General features: G+C 33.7%; 1 protein-coding gene across 1 annotated transcript; it reads left to right on the forward strand.

The window, feature by feature from the left end:
- The first annotated feature begins 5,434 nt into the window (after positions 1-5,434).
- On the forward strand, positions 5,435-16,565 carry LOC115438953 (ubiquitin carboxyl-terminal hydrolase 47-like). The gene is made up of 13 exons (XM_030162843.1): positions 5,435-5,473; positions 6,561-6,620; positions 9,295-9,403; positions 10,845-10,966; positions 11,043-11,113; positions 11,221-11,346; positions 11,425-11,520; positions 13,201-13,329; positions 13,412-13,540; positions 14,534-14,571; positions 14,697-14,728; positions 14,825-15,061; positions 16,124-16,565. Exons 2-13 carry the CDS (start codon positions 6,572-6,574, stop codon positions 16,249-16,251), a joined length of 1,266 nt encoding a protein of 421 aa, XP_030018703.1. The 5' UTR covers positions 5,435-5,473; positions 6,561-6,571; the 3' UTR covers positions 16,252-16,565.

Here is a 16,565-nt window from a genome sequence, read left to right on the forward strand (position 1 = left end):
AAGTGGTTCCAGGCACAACAAACCCCGCCCCTCGCACATATTGTACTTTATTTTGGCATTGATCCAGCTGATGTCTTCATGTCTATACATGTGCTGATGTCAGCATATCAGTTGCCTCTGTAAAGGTGTCAAGTTTGAAGTAAATTGAAACAAAATGGATGCTTTTATAGACATTTGAAATTTTGTCCATTATAAGTAAATGGGAGAAGAAAAAAGATTTTAAAAATTCATGAAACATTTGAACTTTGACCTACTTTTCCCAAATTGTAACCACATCTATTCTGGGTCACTGGAAATCTATAAAAACAATCTGGTATGAATCCAACCAATAGTTTTGCTGCCAGAGTGTTAACAATCAAACAAGCAAACTTATCCAAAAACATTAAAAAAAAAAAAAAAAAAGGTTTGTAACATACTAAAGCACCTGAGGGAACACACAACAATGGTTTAGGAATCATATACAAAAAATTTAGGAAAAATACTAATGTGAGTTTAAAGGTTGAATAAATTTGCAAGTTGAAATTTGGCAAATGCAAAGTTTATTTGTTTCGCAAGTTTGGTTTTAGAGTTTGTTAGTTTGGTTTTAGTTTTTGTTGAGACAGACACACACAGACTCTGACCTGAGGACTCCTGATCCAGGAATGGAACCCTGGTCTCCCGGTGGAAAGACGACGTCTTAGACCACTGGACCATCTTCAGTACTGACAGACACTGAGACCAGGCATCAGTCCAACGCCCAGCTGAGACAAACAGACTCAAACAGGAAACTAACATGTGACTGTTGTCTGTCAGAGACTCAGTGGAGTCAAACGCTGCTGAAAAACCACACAGAAAGGCCTGACATGGTCCAGGCCTGACACCACAGAAGAAGAAGGAGTCAGGAGTGATGTGTGGAGGACTTATTCCACTCTTCCTCTGGTTTACCTGAACAGATCTGACTGAGTTCTCCTTGTAGCTCAGTGGGTTCAAGCTCAGGTTTAAAACTCACAGGTAGTGGGTTCAATTCCCATCTGTGCTACAAAGGTTAGTGTGAAAGAAATCTTTAATTTGACAGAAACAGCCTGAGTTTAAAGTTTAGGTGACACAGTGTTGAGGAAGTAAAAGATGCGGACAAGGAATTACAAAACACACAAATAATGCTCTGTAAAAATCACACAATATGATCCATCATATTTTCATGAGATTTAACCCTTAAAACTCAAATATCATTAAACAACCTGAGTGAATATGTAGAATATCCTTACTACTCGGCCACAGGAGGGTGAAGACGACCATTGAAATAAAGGTTCAAAACGTCCTTAAACGACTTGGGAAGTGTCTTTAGCGAAGTAGAATAATTTTTAAGTGACTTTGAGTACATGTCCAAAATGACCATTTTTGGAGCACGTACTACAGCCTTACTACTCGACCTTTGGAGGGCACTGGTGACCATCAAAATTAAGATTCAAAACATTCTAAAATACCTTGGAAAGTGTCATTTAGCAATGTAGAATAATTTTTAAGTGAGTTTGAGTACATGTCAATAATTATAATTTTTGGAGCACATACTATAGCCTTACTACTTGGCCACCAGAAGCTATTGGTGATCATCAAAATTAGCGTTTAAAACATTCTGATATACCTCGGAAAGTATTATTTAGTGATTTAGAATAGTTTTTAAATGCATTTGACTATATGACCAAAATGACCATTTTTAGAGCACATACTATAACCTTACTACTTGGCCACCAGAGGGCACTGGTGACCATCAAAGTAAAAGGTTCAAAACATTATGAAAGGACTAAAAAAGTGTTATTTAGCAATTTACAATAGTTTTAAAGTAAATTTGAGTACATGTTCCAAATGACCATTTTCTGACCACATACTACAGCCTTACTACTCGACCATTGGAGGGCACTGGTGACCATCAAAATTAAGATTCAAAACATTCTGATATACCTTGGAAAGTGTTCTTTAGTGATTTAGAATAGTTTTTACATGACTTTGAGTATATGACCAAAATGACCATTTTTGGAGCACATACTATAGCCTTGCTACTTGGCCACCAGAAGGTATTGGTGACCTTCAAAATTAAGGTTAAAAACATTCTGATATACCTTGGAAAGTGTTATTGAGTGATTTAGAATAGTTTTTAAATAAGTTTGAGTTCATGTCCAAAATGACCATTTTAGGAGCACATACTGTAGCCTTACTACTCAGCTACCAGAGGGCACTGGTGACCATCAAAGTAAAAGGTTCAAAACATTCTGATATACCTTTGAAAGTGTTATTTAGTGATTTAGAATAGTTTTTAAATGAGTGTGAGTATATGACCGAAATGACCATTTTTGGAACACATACTACAGCCTTACTACTCAGCCAATGGAGGGCGCTGGTGACCATCAAAATAAAAGGTTCAAAATGTCTTGATATGCTTTGAAAACTGTTATTTAGAGTTTCAGAATAGTTTTAAAGGCAGATTTGACTACATGACCAATCCGACCATTTTTTCCAGGTTTGAAACACACTATAGCACCTCAGGGAACACACAACAATGATTTAGGAATCATATATAAAACATTTAGACAAATTTGACCACTCGTGTGAAATGTTCATGTTCAGATCACATGGTTTAGTCCTACATCTCCATCACATGTTTTCTCCAAATAAAAACATGATGAAAGAAGTTTGTTCAGGTGATTTTCAGAGGTTATCCCTAAACAACATCTTAAGATGTTGGTCTGAGAATTAGAGTAGAACAGATCCATGTATCCCTGGATCTGAACATGGTTTGATACTGAAACCAAATGTGAGAGAAAACATCAATAATCCAGAGTAACGTGAGTTTAAAGGTTGAATTAAAAGTCAAGTTGCCCGTTGAACTAGCTAGTTTTCTAGCTAGTTCAACCCCACAGGGCTGGTACTGACCTTTGTTCTGTTGCTCCTTGGATCCTCGATGGAAATTCAGAAATTTGCAAGTTGAAATTGACGTGGAAATTCAGCGAATGCAATGTTTGATTGTTTCGAAAGTTTGGTTTTAGAGTTTGTTAGTTTAGTTTTAGGGTTTGTTGTTTAGTTTTTGTTGAGACAGACACTCGATGGAAATTCAGAAATTCGCAAGTTGAAATTGACGTGGAAATTCAACAAAGGCAATGTTTGATTGTTTCGCAAGTTTGGTTTTAGAGTTTGTTGTTTAGTTTTTGTTGAGACAGACACACACAGACTCTGACCTGAGGACTCCTGATCCAGGAATGGAACCCTGGTCTCCCGGTGGAAAGACGACGTCTTAGACCACTGGACCATCTTCAGTACTGACAGACACTGAGACCAGGCATCAGTCCAACGCCCAGCTGAGACAAACAGACTCAAACAGGAAACTAACATGTGACTGTTGTCTGTCAGAGACTCAGTGGAGTCAAACGCTGCTGAAAAACCACACAGAAAGGCCTGACATGGTCCAAGCCTGACACCACAGAAGAAGAAGGAGTCAGGAGTGATGTGTGGAGGACTTATTCCACTCTTCCTCTGGTTTACCTGAACAGATCTGACTGAGTTCTCCTTGTAGCTCAGTAGGTTCAAGCTCAAGTTTGGAACTCACAGGTAGTGGGTTCAATTCCCATCTGTGCTACAAAGGTCAGTGTGAAAGAAATCTTTAATTTGACAGAAACAGCCTGAGTTTAAAGTTTAGGTGACACAGTGTTGAGGAAGTAAAAGATGCGGACAAGGAATTACAAAACACACAAATAATGCTCTGTAAAAATCACACAATGTGATCCATCATATTTTCATGAGATTTAACCCTTAAAACTCAAATATCATTAAACAAACTGAGTGAATATGTAGAATATCCTTACTACTCGGCCACTGGAGGGTGAAGACGACCATTGAAATAAAGGTTCAAAACGTCCTTAAACGACTTGGGAAGTGTCTTTAGCGAAGTAGAATAATTTTTAAGTGACTTTGAGTACATGTCCAAAATGACCATTTTTGGAGCACATACTATAACCTTACTACTCGGCCACCAGAAGGTATTGGTGACCATCAAAATTAATGTTCAAAACATTCTGATATACCTCAGAAAGTGTTATTTAGTGATTTAGAATAGTTTTTACATGACTTTGAGTTCATGTCCAAAATGATCTTTTTTTTGGAGCACATACTATAGCCTTATTTCTTGGCCACCGGAGGGCACTGGTGATCATCAAAGTAAAAGGTTCAAAACATTATGAAAGGACTTAAAAAGTGTTATTTAGCAATTTACAATAGTTTTAAAATAAATTTGAGTACATGTTCCAAATGACCATTTTCAGACCGCATACTATAGCCTTACTACTCGACCACTGGAGGGCACTGGTGACCATCAAAATTAAGGTTCAAAACATTCTAAAATACCTTGGAAAGTGTTATTTAGTGATGTAGAATAATTTTTAAGTGAGTTTGAGTACATGTCAAAAATGATAATTTTTGGGGCACATACTATGGCCTTACTACTTGGCCACCAGAAGGTATTGGTGACCATCAAAATTAACATTCAAAACATTCTGATATACCTCAGAAAGTGTTATTTAGTGATTTAGAATAGTTTTTAAATGACTTTGACTATATGACCAAAATGACCATTTTCGGACCACATACTATAGCCTTACTACTCGACCATTGGAGGGCACTGGTGACCAAGGAATTACAAAAACACACAAATAATGCTCTGTAAAAATCACATGATATGATCCATCATATTTTCATGAGATTTAACCCTTAAAACTCAAATATCATTAAACAACCTGAGTGAATATGTAGAATATCCTTACTACTCGGCCACTGGAGGGTGAAGACGACCATTGAAATAAAGGTTCAAAACATTCTCATATATTTTGAAAAGTGTCAGTGAATTTCAGTAAATGACTGAAATGATCATTTTTGGAGCACATGCTATAGCCTCAGTACTCCGCCACCAGAGGGCGCTGGTGATCATTTAGACAGACCATTTCAGGTTGGTACATTTATTATTTCAGAGTGAAAGTCCAAAAGGTTAAAATAGTGCCTGTTAATGTATAGTAAAAACACACAGGGTCATAATAAAGAACAACTGACAAAACATTCACTCAATTAAACAGAGAACATTTGACAAGATGTATATAATAATAATAATAATAATAATAATAATAATAATAATAATAATAATAATAATTCACTCATTATCTGAACCCGCTTTATCCTCACTAGGGTCACGGGGGTCGCTTGGAGCCTATCCCAGCTAATGATAATAATAATAATAATAATAATAATAATAATAATAATAATAATAATAATAATAATAATCATGATGATAATAATAAACGAAGAGTTAGTTTTGTTACTAAATTTTAATGATGTTACTGTCATCCTGTCATCCATCAATATTTTCATTGTGATGATTTACGCACGTGACGTGGGCTTCATAACAGAAAATGAAACAAAGACTTGATCCACACATTTCTCTATTCTGACAGACAAGGTACGTGTTTCTGGTTTGTCCTCATTGCTATTTTCATTTTTATTCTTTTTTTTTTTTTTTTTTTTAATTTATTATTTTTTTTAACCTTACGATTTATCTGTAGTGATTTTCCACAGTGGAGGAGCCCACAGTGTTTGTCATCATCTGTCATCTGTCATCGGTTCAGGGACAAATTAAGTCCAAACCTTGTTTTAATCAACTGCGGATGTAGTTCCTCTCTGTGTTTGACCTACTGGTAAATGTGTTTGAGTTTCCTGTGCAAACTGTAGAAGTTGTGACAGAGAATATTAAAATAAATAAGATGATTTACTTTAATTTCCGCCATTATTCAACAGTAACCGGCAGGAAGTGAAAGACTTTTCCCAAATTATGTGAATTTATTTGTAAGTCAAGTACACACGCGCGCACACAGAGAGACAAACAAATAAACAAACAAACATGTTTCTGTGTCTGATACAAACGCTGCAAAAATGAATTTGGTGAATTCTAAAAGTCAGAATCCAGCCTCCGGACAGATACTAACGTGACTTGTGTGCGTCACCTTTGCGTAATGCGTCATCGTTTTATTTCCTCCTCTGGAATCTGCATTTATATTATTATTGCAGATATATATTATAATTGAATGAATATATTGTATTATTCCAGAATTTTCCTTAATTCCCACTGGTACTCAGGCTGTGTTTTCCAAGTGTTTTAGTTCCTAAAAGGGTTACAGTCATCCACTAACTTTTTACTCTTCTTTCCTCTTTCACTTGTTACCGTGCGTAATTTGGCTCCGTCTAATTCTTGGTAAATTACGCTGGTCGTTAATGAAAGTATCTAGTTCAGTTTTCATTTATAAATGTCCGCATTATTAGTAGATCACCTTTCTGAACTGTGGCCTCACCTCATAATTTAAGATGTTTTTATGTTTTAAATGTGACTCCTAGACTTGTTAAGATTTTAGCTGGTGAAGGTTTGGCACAATCATAATCCATAATAAAAAAAGTCACAAAAAGAAAAAAAGAAAAAAACAACAGAATAACAAGCAATCATTAACCAATTCATTCATTCATTCATTCATTCATTCATTCATTCCAAATTTCAGGCACCAAGACGATGGCAAAGAAACATCGACGCAAAGCAGCAGCAGAGAAGAAACACAAAGGTAAAAGCAGGAAGTGGAAAAGGTTCTACTTTATATTAAATATAGATCAAATGTGATAGATTACTGGTTTGTTATTAACCCATAAAAACCCAGTACTACTTCTGTGGCAGTTCCCATAACCTCCTGACACCTAGTCAGTAAACATTTTCATTATTTTACATTAAATAATTGCCTTAATTGGAAACACCATGATGCAACAGTTTTTTCAGATAATTTTTATTTTTATTTTTTTAACCCTTTCATGCACGAATTATGAGAACCTTAATCAAATTTTTTTTCTTGAGTGTTTTTATTCCTCTTTAGGCATGAAAAAAACAATGCGATTGAAAATTTTCTTCTGAAAAATAAATTAAAAAAAAAAAAAAATAAATTAAAAAAAAACAAAAAAACAAAAACAAAACATAAAAAAATAATAATGAAAAAAAAATTTTATGAGCGTATTTTTCATGAAGTTGCAAAAATGTCCACCCAGCTGGACACCATGTGTTTAATTTTTGACGCACAGAAACATGAATTTACTGATAAACTGTGTGAAAACTATGGGGGGGGTTTATGATTCTGGGGGTTTATGCTCAGGAGAGATCTACATAATGTTACCAATTCATGCCAGAAAAGATATGTAGTGTCTTAAAACTTTAATAAAGATATGTGTTAAAAAAAAAAAAAAAAAAGAACAACAAAATCCATGAATATACAAGAGAACAGCTGTAGAATAGCTGTCCACTGGAGTGACCACTATGCATGAAAGGGTTAATATAATGTCCTTTTCAGTGGACATAATGTAATTTTTCATTTTAAAGTAAAGCTGTGAAACTCTTGTCCACTACAGAGGACAAAATGCATTGCTGGGTTTCAGGAGGATATGAATTTCTCTCTATTTCTACCTTTCTTAACTGATTTATCACCATTTTTTAAAATAATACTATGCTCTGTATTTAGTATTTTTTGTTGCAAATCGTGTATTTTCCTATTTTTAATTCACAGATCATGTAGATGTTCATGGAAACTCAGAGTAAATTCAAAGTTAATTATATCAAAACAAAGAAAAATGAAGAAAAAGTGACTTTCTCAGTCAAATCTATCATTAACTGAACATAAACCCAGTGTGTCCATCCACTGTCATTGATCCAACTCCATGGGTTTTACTGGTGAATCAATGTTGTAGAAGATGACGGTGTTTCCGTGGTAACTACAGAGCCTGTGAATGTCCAAATGGGTCATATCTGATGACCATGAAAAGATGATAAACTGTATTTTACACCAATTATTTACATGTATTGATAGGATTAGTGGATCAGCAGGTATTACACATTTTCTATCAGTGGATGGATTGTGTCGCTGGTGGCTGTTAACATTTTTATTGTATTCCTCTTATTAATAATAATAATCATCATCATCGTCGTCATTATCATCCAAATAGTCTGAAAAGTTAAATTGTTCCTGTTCATGTGCTGTAAAATCACATTGTGCCATCATTTCTGCCATTGACTGATAGAGTTGAAAAAAACCCATATGCACTTAGGACTCAGGTCAAAGTCTGGGACGGCATCAACAACTGATAAGACAATTGATCTGGAAAATCAATTAATAAATAAACAAACAACTAAATAATGAGAAGAAAAAGAAGAATAAACTTGTTTTCTTTTCATTGCATTGTTGTCTCTGTTCATTTTGGAGGCTTGTAATCAACGCCTTCACTTTTCATGAAGGTTTACACTCAATACTTGTTACTTTCATGTGTGACATAAAACTCTTAAATATTACTTTTAATAGTTTAAGCTAAAATTAAAAGAATGTATATGTACAGAAGAAAAAGCCATCACAAGAAACAAAATATTTTTAATCAAGGAATTAATTTAACCCTTTCATGCATGAATTATGAGAACCTTAAGCAAGATTTTTTTTTCCTCTGTGATTTTTTCCACTTTAGACATGAAAAAAAAACCAATGTGATTTAATTTTTTATGAACCTAACCCAAAAATGTCCACTCAACTGGACACCATGTGTTTAATTTTTTGAAGCAAAGAAACATGCATTTATTGACAAACTGCATGAAAACTATGAAATAAAAACATTTTTAAATGCTGCTAATCTGATGTTTTCTCATATTTTAACATACTGTATTACCAGTTATTACTCACTCAGATAATATGCAAAAAACTCCCCAACTTTTTGTTAAAAAAAAAACCAAAAACAAAACTTAATTGCAGTCTAATAACAATTAACAATTGATTTACACTCAGATATGTTACTGCAGTTCAGGTTTATCAAGAACAGGAAAGTTACAATGGTATGAATTGCAGTGTGTGAATGCTGCAGAAGTGTCCACTGTGTTGGCTGATATGTAACTAAAATAACCAAACCCATGAATATACAAGAGAACAGCTGGAGAATAACTGTCCCCTGTAGTGACCAGTATGCATGAAAGGGTTAATGAGGATAAAATCAACTGGAAAAAACCTATGAGAATGAGAAAAGTCAAAACATTAGAAAAGAAAAGTGTCAACATTTAAAAAAGTCAAACTATTGTGAGAAAAAGTTACAATAAGTCAATAAAGTGAATGATTCATTGGCCAACTGTATTCATTTCACTGTTTTAGTCCTCTGACATATTTCAGACATTACTAAGGAATGAGTTTGTTCATATTTGACTGTTTTTTTTTTTGCTTCCAGATAATCTAGTTTCACATAAACCTCTCTATGGCCTGATGAATCAGGGAGCGACCTGTTACCTCAACAGTGTCCTGCAAGTTCTCTTCATGACCACAGAGCTCCGTGGCAGGTTGGGATTAATGCACATACTGTAACTGTTTACTTTAAATTGTTTGTTATGATCAGTTAAAACCGTGAAGTATTGATTTCATTGTTTTCAATGCAAAACAGTGAATGGGACGTATTTCCCCCCTGGATGTACCTAACGATGACCTCAGATAAATGCAAAAAAAATTATACTCTTGCTCTGAGCCATCCCAAAATTAATGATTTTTTTAATCAAATATTAGGGCCAAAAATAGGACGAAAATCGGGACATGAAAAAGTATCAAGGTGCATTTTATCTTGAAAACATCGCTTGACATGGTCTTATATAGACTATAGATTATATAGAACACTGTGTTAAATGTGTCAATCCTAGTGGTTTTTCTAATCCGGATGTGGGTTTTTCATGAATCTCAGTGTCATTCCAGGTTTCGTGTGTAACCCATCGTGTCCACTTGCAGAACCTGCCCAGTTAAATGCATATAAATTGCGAATAATTTTTTCAACAGTGGTCATTTTTGTGAAACATTGCCTTTCATAATTAGTTAAATTCCCAAAATGTACCTGTGAGAGAATAAAAAGATATTTTAAAAAAATAGTAGTAATTTTCATGTCCTTTTTTTTTTAAAACTTTTTTTATTGAAATTAGAGCAATGCAAAAATAAGAACGTTACACATGCACTCACATGTACACATACACACACACACACACACACACAAAAAAAAGAGTAGGAGGTCTGTCTGCTTACTTAACATTAAAATAATCTATAAAGGGCTGCCAAATTGAATAAAATCATTTTACATTATCTTTTAGTGAAAATTTGATTTTCTCCAAATGTAAGTGTTGCATAATGTCTTTCATCAGAGCCTGGTTTCATGTCCTTTTGACCATGTTACATACAGATTTTTGTATTAAATATAGTGTAAAATAATATAAAAATGTGTTTTATCTGAAAAATAGTTTCTCTTTTATCTCAGTAAATATTTATTTTTAGAATAGACCCAAAGTGCTTCTAAACTTGCTTCATAACATTAGTCTACATCTGGTTTGAATTTTTAGCTCCATGTCCTGTTTTTAGGACCAGTTTCACAGAAGCATCCATCTGAACATGTAACGCACTGGATTCATAGGAAAAACATCTGTGTTATTGCCTGGTTTTATCAGTGTGGCTGCACTACTATCATTAAAAATCAGCTATATTTTCTAATCTTGTTATTATAATCAAATTGTCAGAATTAAATGTTTCCATTGTAAGTTTTTAAAAACCTCAGATTTGAACTTTTAATGTCAGGGTCTAGACCTCAACTTCAAGTTAACATTAGGTTTGCACAGTTTCCATATTCACCTGATGAATACATGTCAGACTGTTGCAATGTCTGTCTTCCTGGATGAAAAAAAAGGAATGAAAAAATATATATTCCAGTAAAAGTCCCTTTATCAGTGCATTCTTCACTTTCTACTACAGGCTGGAGGAAAAATCAAAGACCAAAAAAAAAACTGACCGAGCACTGAGAGAGGTGTTTGAAAAGCTGAAGAAGTCAACATGTGGAACAAAAAACATCACAGACACTTTTCACATTACAGATGGTACGTTTGATCATAAATGTCATCGTAATGGAAAAGTGTCAGTGAATCTGAGGTGATTTCACATATTCTTTTTCAGTTTATCAGCAGCGGGACGCATCTGAATGTCTGGAGATGATTCTGAACAACATCGATGGAATGTTCTCTGAGGTCAGCATCACCAAAACAAATCAAAATCCTCACATTTACAGGTGAAGAAATCAGAATGTACCATTGTTATACTGTATGTTTTTTTATTTTTTAAAATTTTTTTTAAGGTTTTCCGAGGAGAGCTGACGTACACCACAATATGTTCTAAAGGCCACAGAATCAGTTTGGACACCAACCCATTCTGGACTCTTCCACTGTCGCTCAGTGATATTTATGGTTCCTACTACAGTGTGGTGAGCACAGTTTAGTGTCCTGTGGTTTTGTGGGTTTATGTCACAGGAAATTAGTGTTCTATTTTGTGCTTTTTACAGGAGAAAGGCTTCGAAATTATCTTCCAGACCACAACATTCAGTGGAGACAACATGGTGTACTGTGAAGACTGTGAAAAGAAAACAGAGGCAACCAGTGTGAGTTTAAAACAAAAAAGAAACATAGATAGATAGATAGATAGATAGATAGATAGATAGATAGATAGATAGATAGATAGATAGATAGATAGATAGATAGATAGATAGATAGATAGATAGATAGATAGATAGATAGATAGATAGATAGATAGATAGATAGATAGATAGATAGATAGATAGATAGATACTTCTGTAATGTGAGGGTTCATTGGTGGTTAATGATTCATTCTTCATAAAATGAGACAGCAGGATGGAGACAGATTTCTTCTTACAGTGCTTGTTTTTCCACATACCATAACTACTACTTCAACACTTCCTGAAATATAACCTTACATGACCAAACAAACCAATCAGGAACTAACAGTACTTGTATCGGTAAATGTAGTTGATTAAGACAGGCACATTCAACAGATTATTTTAGCTGCTTGTATACACCAAATGAAAATAATTTAATGTGTATATGTGTAAATAATAATTCTGCAAACATAAATGTAAATAGTTATTTGGGTAAACACTGTCAATATATTTCTAACAAACAGATGGAATAACTTATTCCCTGTAATTTATTCCACTATTAAACCTAACATTTTGTCAACATACATTATTTTAACTTCTTACACTTCCACCACAATCATGTGATGTTTATTAGGTTTTGTGGCGTCCCTCATATGTGATGAACTTAAAATGCATATGTCAGTGTTTTTCACATTATAAAAATTAGCAAAAATCCATCATAGCTGCATTTTTCTTCTTTTTTTTTTTCTTTCTTTTTTTTGTGGAACCTCAACTACAACTACAGCTTCCACAACTACTACCACTACTGCAGCAACTACTATGAGAATAGTGTGTATACTGTAGACCGGTGGTTCTCAACTGGTCTGACTTCAGCACCCATTATCACCCCTAAATGACAACCCAAATTAATAAAAGTTAAACTTCTCTAAATTATTTAATATAAAGATGGTGTGTTTTGAACCTGAGATAATACAGAATATCACAGTATTTACAGCAATAGTGCAAAAAGATGTCAAGACAATGAAAATTATTGTTTTTATACAGAACAGAAAAAAAAAAAAAACTAGCCCCCTATCCCCATGGACAATATACATGTAACAGAGTTTGTAAAGCACAAACTTATACCTAAACATAGGCACAAAAGATCACAAATGAAAAAAAAACAAACAAACAAAAACAATGTTTTTATATACATATATACATACATGCATACATATAAATACAAATGTGTTCACGCATACAAATAAAATGCAACATGACATATATACATTCCCATATAGACATACATGTAAGCATACACACATGTACATGCCCAAAAAATATGCAACATAATGTAACATACTGCAAGGCATGTTGACATTAAAAAAGCATAATCAAAATAATACCAAACCCCAAAGCGTCACATTGTTAGCAGAGGTGTGCGTGATAGAACCTATATGACAGAACATGGTCCTTCCAAAATAAAAAAAATGACAAAAGTAAACATCATTGGTCAATGAATATTAAGTCACATACATTAATCATGAAATAAAAGCAAAAAAACAAAAAAAAAACCCCACCTATAACCAGCTCAGGGAGGTATATCATGAAAGTACAAAGTTTGAACATAGTAAAAGGTTCCCATACAAAGGCTGTAATGTGTAAAACTGTGTCTTGGCTTTGTAGGGATGTGAAATGAAGAGATTTCCACAGATTTTAATTCTGCTCCTCAAGAGATTTGACTTTGACTACATCACCATGTCCCATTTTAAATCCAACCGCAGCGTGGACATCCCATCTACATTACAGACGAAGGTAAGGGGAAAGTGCATCCAGTAGTTTACTGTAACAGCTGATCCATGTCTTCATGTGAACCTGATCCAGTCTGTGTCTGCAGAATAAACAGTATGAACTGTACGCTATCGTCAACCACATGGGCAGTCTGAGAGGTGGACACTACACAGCCACCGTCCTGTCCAGTGAGGACAAGGCGTGGTATGAGTTTAACGACAGCCACGTCCAAAAGGTCAGTATGAAATACACATGTCCATTCAGGAAATAGACAGATCCCATTCTCCTAAAGCTGTCACATTCTGTTGCGTAGTGACTGACCTTTTTTAACATCCTGGTACTTCCAGAGCATTAAAGATAGGGTACCAGATACACAGCCTGACTGAAAAGGAAATATAGGTTCCAATAGAGCACAAACACCGAATATACACACAAGAAATACCACAAGAAAATAGCAAAACAATAACTCTAAAAAGAGAAAGAGTATTGGAAAAAAACAGGAAATTGCACATGCAAAGTACTAGTAGAAACAAGTAGCAAAGTGGTAATAAAGTAATAATAATAATAATTATTATTATTATTGTCATAACAGAATGTAAATGTAAAATGTAATGTTTTTACACTTGGTTCTTTTTAATAGATATGTGAATAAATGAAATGAAACACCTAATTATGTTGTACACTGCATTGAACTGTCACTTTAAATATGTAAATAATATTTGATTTTTAATTCAAATTCTATATGTATATACATATTTATATAAATACCAAATTTCTTATTTTTTTTCTTTATATTCAATTTTTTTGGTGGGATAAATAAAGTCTTATCTTATCTTATATAATATTTTCTTTTCCCAAATAATCTTATCTTATTTTTTATTTTCTCTTTTCTTCAATCTTTTCATATAAATATACACACACACACACACACACACACACATATATATATATATATATATATATATTTTTTTTTTTTTTTTTAATAATCTTATCTTATTCTTATCTTTATCTTAATTCATCTGTTACCTTACTGTTGCCACTTTATAGTTTTATTTATTCTGCTGTTTAAAGTCCTATTGTATGTTTATAGTTATTTGCCATTTTCTATTTTTTATATTGTTCCTTGTTGCACTTTGGGCCTTAGAGTTTTTGTACAAATACAGCTGAGCCTGACTTTGAAATGCTAATTTATTGAAACATTCTCTTTGTTTTTATTGTAATATTGAAGGTTGGAGAACAGCTGCTTGACAGAACGAAGACTCGCATGTACGTCTTACTGTTATTGTTGAACAAATGAACCCCCAAACCTTTTGTCTTATATGTGTTTCATTATCTGTTTGCTGTATTTTACTGTCACATGCTAAAAAATAATCTAAAATGGTTTTCAACAGCTCCAACACTGCATATCTGCTCATGTACAGAGGTAAGATAGTACAAATAAATATGTGAAAAGGAGTAAGAATGAGTTAATATAAATAAATACCTTTATACCTGTTTTCTCTGCTGCATGAAAAAATAGCACAGAAAGGGAAAGCTGGCAGAGCTACTGAAAACAAGGAAACTCCAAAGGCTGATGGACAGAAGAAGAATGGAGGAAGGATGGAGGAACGCAGGGAACCGTCTCAGAAAAAGGACGAAGACAAACCTGAGGAGGCGTCAAAAGGCAACAGGGACAAAATGCATACAGTTATTGACATCAGTGAAACGCCTGACATGAACATCAACAGGAAACCAACCATGAAACAACAGAAGAAAGGTAAAGCCCATAAGAAGTACAGGACTTATATGACATTAATGTACTGTACAAGCAGAATTAGGCCAGAAAATGGATGCTTTTATTTAATCTTACTTGTATTTACCATCCAAAGTGCACCCTAACAGTTTAGAGGGATGAGCGCTAATAAGCTATGCTTCTTCTCACTCCTTTTCAAATATGACTCTTTTTTCTTTTTTGTGTGTGTATTATTATTTTTTGCTTCCTTGAATTTTCATTTCTATATTATATTATATTATATTATATTATATTATATTATATTATATTATATTATATTATATTATATTACATTGACAAAGAAGTCAATTAGTAGCAATCAGGAAACTTGTATCATTTCCATGTTCAAAATAAATACAAAATAAATAGATAAATAAAAAAAAATAGTTCAATTGGCTGTTTACAAAAATGAATGAACAACATGGAGGATTTCTTAAATTTACAGATGTTTAACCCATAAAGGCCCAATGCTGTCTTTGTGGCAGTTCCCAAATCAATTTTTCTCTTTATTTAATGTTTCTGAAGTGATTTTGCACCATTTATTACATCATAATTCTCTGCATTTTGCATTATTTCAGCAAAAAATCAGGTATTTTCCTATATTTAATTCACTGATCATGTAGATGTTCACTAAAGCTCTGATTGAAGTTGATGGTTATTGTACTAAAAACAGAGAAAACTGAAGAAAAAGTTACTTTTTTCAGCAAATCTATCATTAACTAAACATAAAATAAGCGTCTCCATCCACTGTCATTGATCCAACTCCATGGGTTTTACTGGTGAATCAATGTTGTAGAATATGACGGTGTTTCCACGGTAACTACAGACTCTGAACGTCCAAGTGGGTCATATCTGATGACCATGAAAAGATGAATAACTGTATTTTACACCAATTATCTACATGTATTGATAGGATTAGTGGATCAACAGGTATTAAACAGTTTAGATCAGTAGATGCTTTTGGTCAACAGTGGATGTGAAGGCCTTTATGTGTTAAGAATATTTTGTTTGACTTTCTGATCTGTATTTCATTTACTTCTTTTCTAGGAGAGAAAATAACCCATCCAAATGCATGCAGTCCAGCTAGAATCCAGAGAAGCCCCTATTTCTTCATATGTATTGTTGTTTACAGTGTATTCATAGTAGTGCTGTTGTACTGTTGGGCTGTTGTTTAACTTAACACCTTTGAAGAGGTGAAACACACAACTGAAAAGCCTCAATGTCTGCGTTGTATCTGGATTCAGAAAAGTGACTCAGTTTATATAGATATTAAAGAAATACTGAACTGTACTGTACTATTCTTCCATTAACACAGGGGCGTCAGACTCATTTTAGTTCAGGGGCCACATTTAGTCCAATATGATCCGAAATGGTCCGGACCAGTAAAATAATAACAGTAAAAAAAGTACAATTACATTATGGAAATGTTTACATCTGCAAAGTTTCCTTAGAAATGAAATGTCTTAAGAAAATAAGTACGATTTTCGCA

This window comes from Sphaeramia orbicularis, chromosome 18 (genome assembly GCF_902148855.1).
Source record: "Sphaeramia orbicularis chromosome 18, fSphaOr1.1, whole genome shotgun sequence".
Taxonomy (NCBI): Eukaryota; Metazoa; Chordata; class Actinopteri; order Kurtiformes; family Apogonidae; genus Sphaeramia; species Sphaeramia orbicularis.

What these genes read in the sequence shown, in the direction of transcription:
- LOC115438953 (XM_030162843.1), top strand. Translation starts at nt 6,572, where the DNA reads ATGGCAAAGAAACATCGACGCAAAGCAGCAGCAGAGAAGAAACACAAA. An exon ending in ATGGTTCCTACTACAGTGTG is followed by an intron (nt 11,347 to 11,424) that starts GTGAGCACAGTT and finishes TGCTTTTTACAG; the next exon opens with GAGAAAGGCTTCGAAATTAT. An exon ending in AGAAAACAGAGGCAACCAGT is followed by an intron (nt 11,521 to 13,200) that starts GTGAGTTTAAAA and finishes TTGGCTTTGTAG; the next exon opens with GGATGTGAAATGAAGAGATT.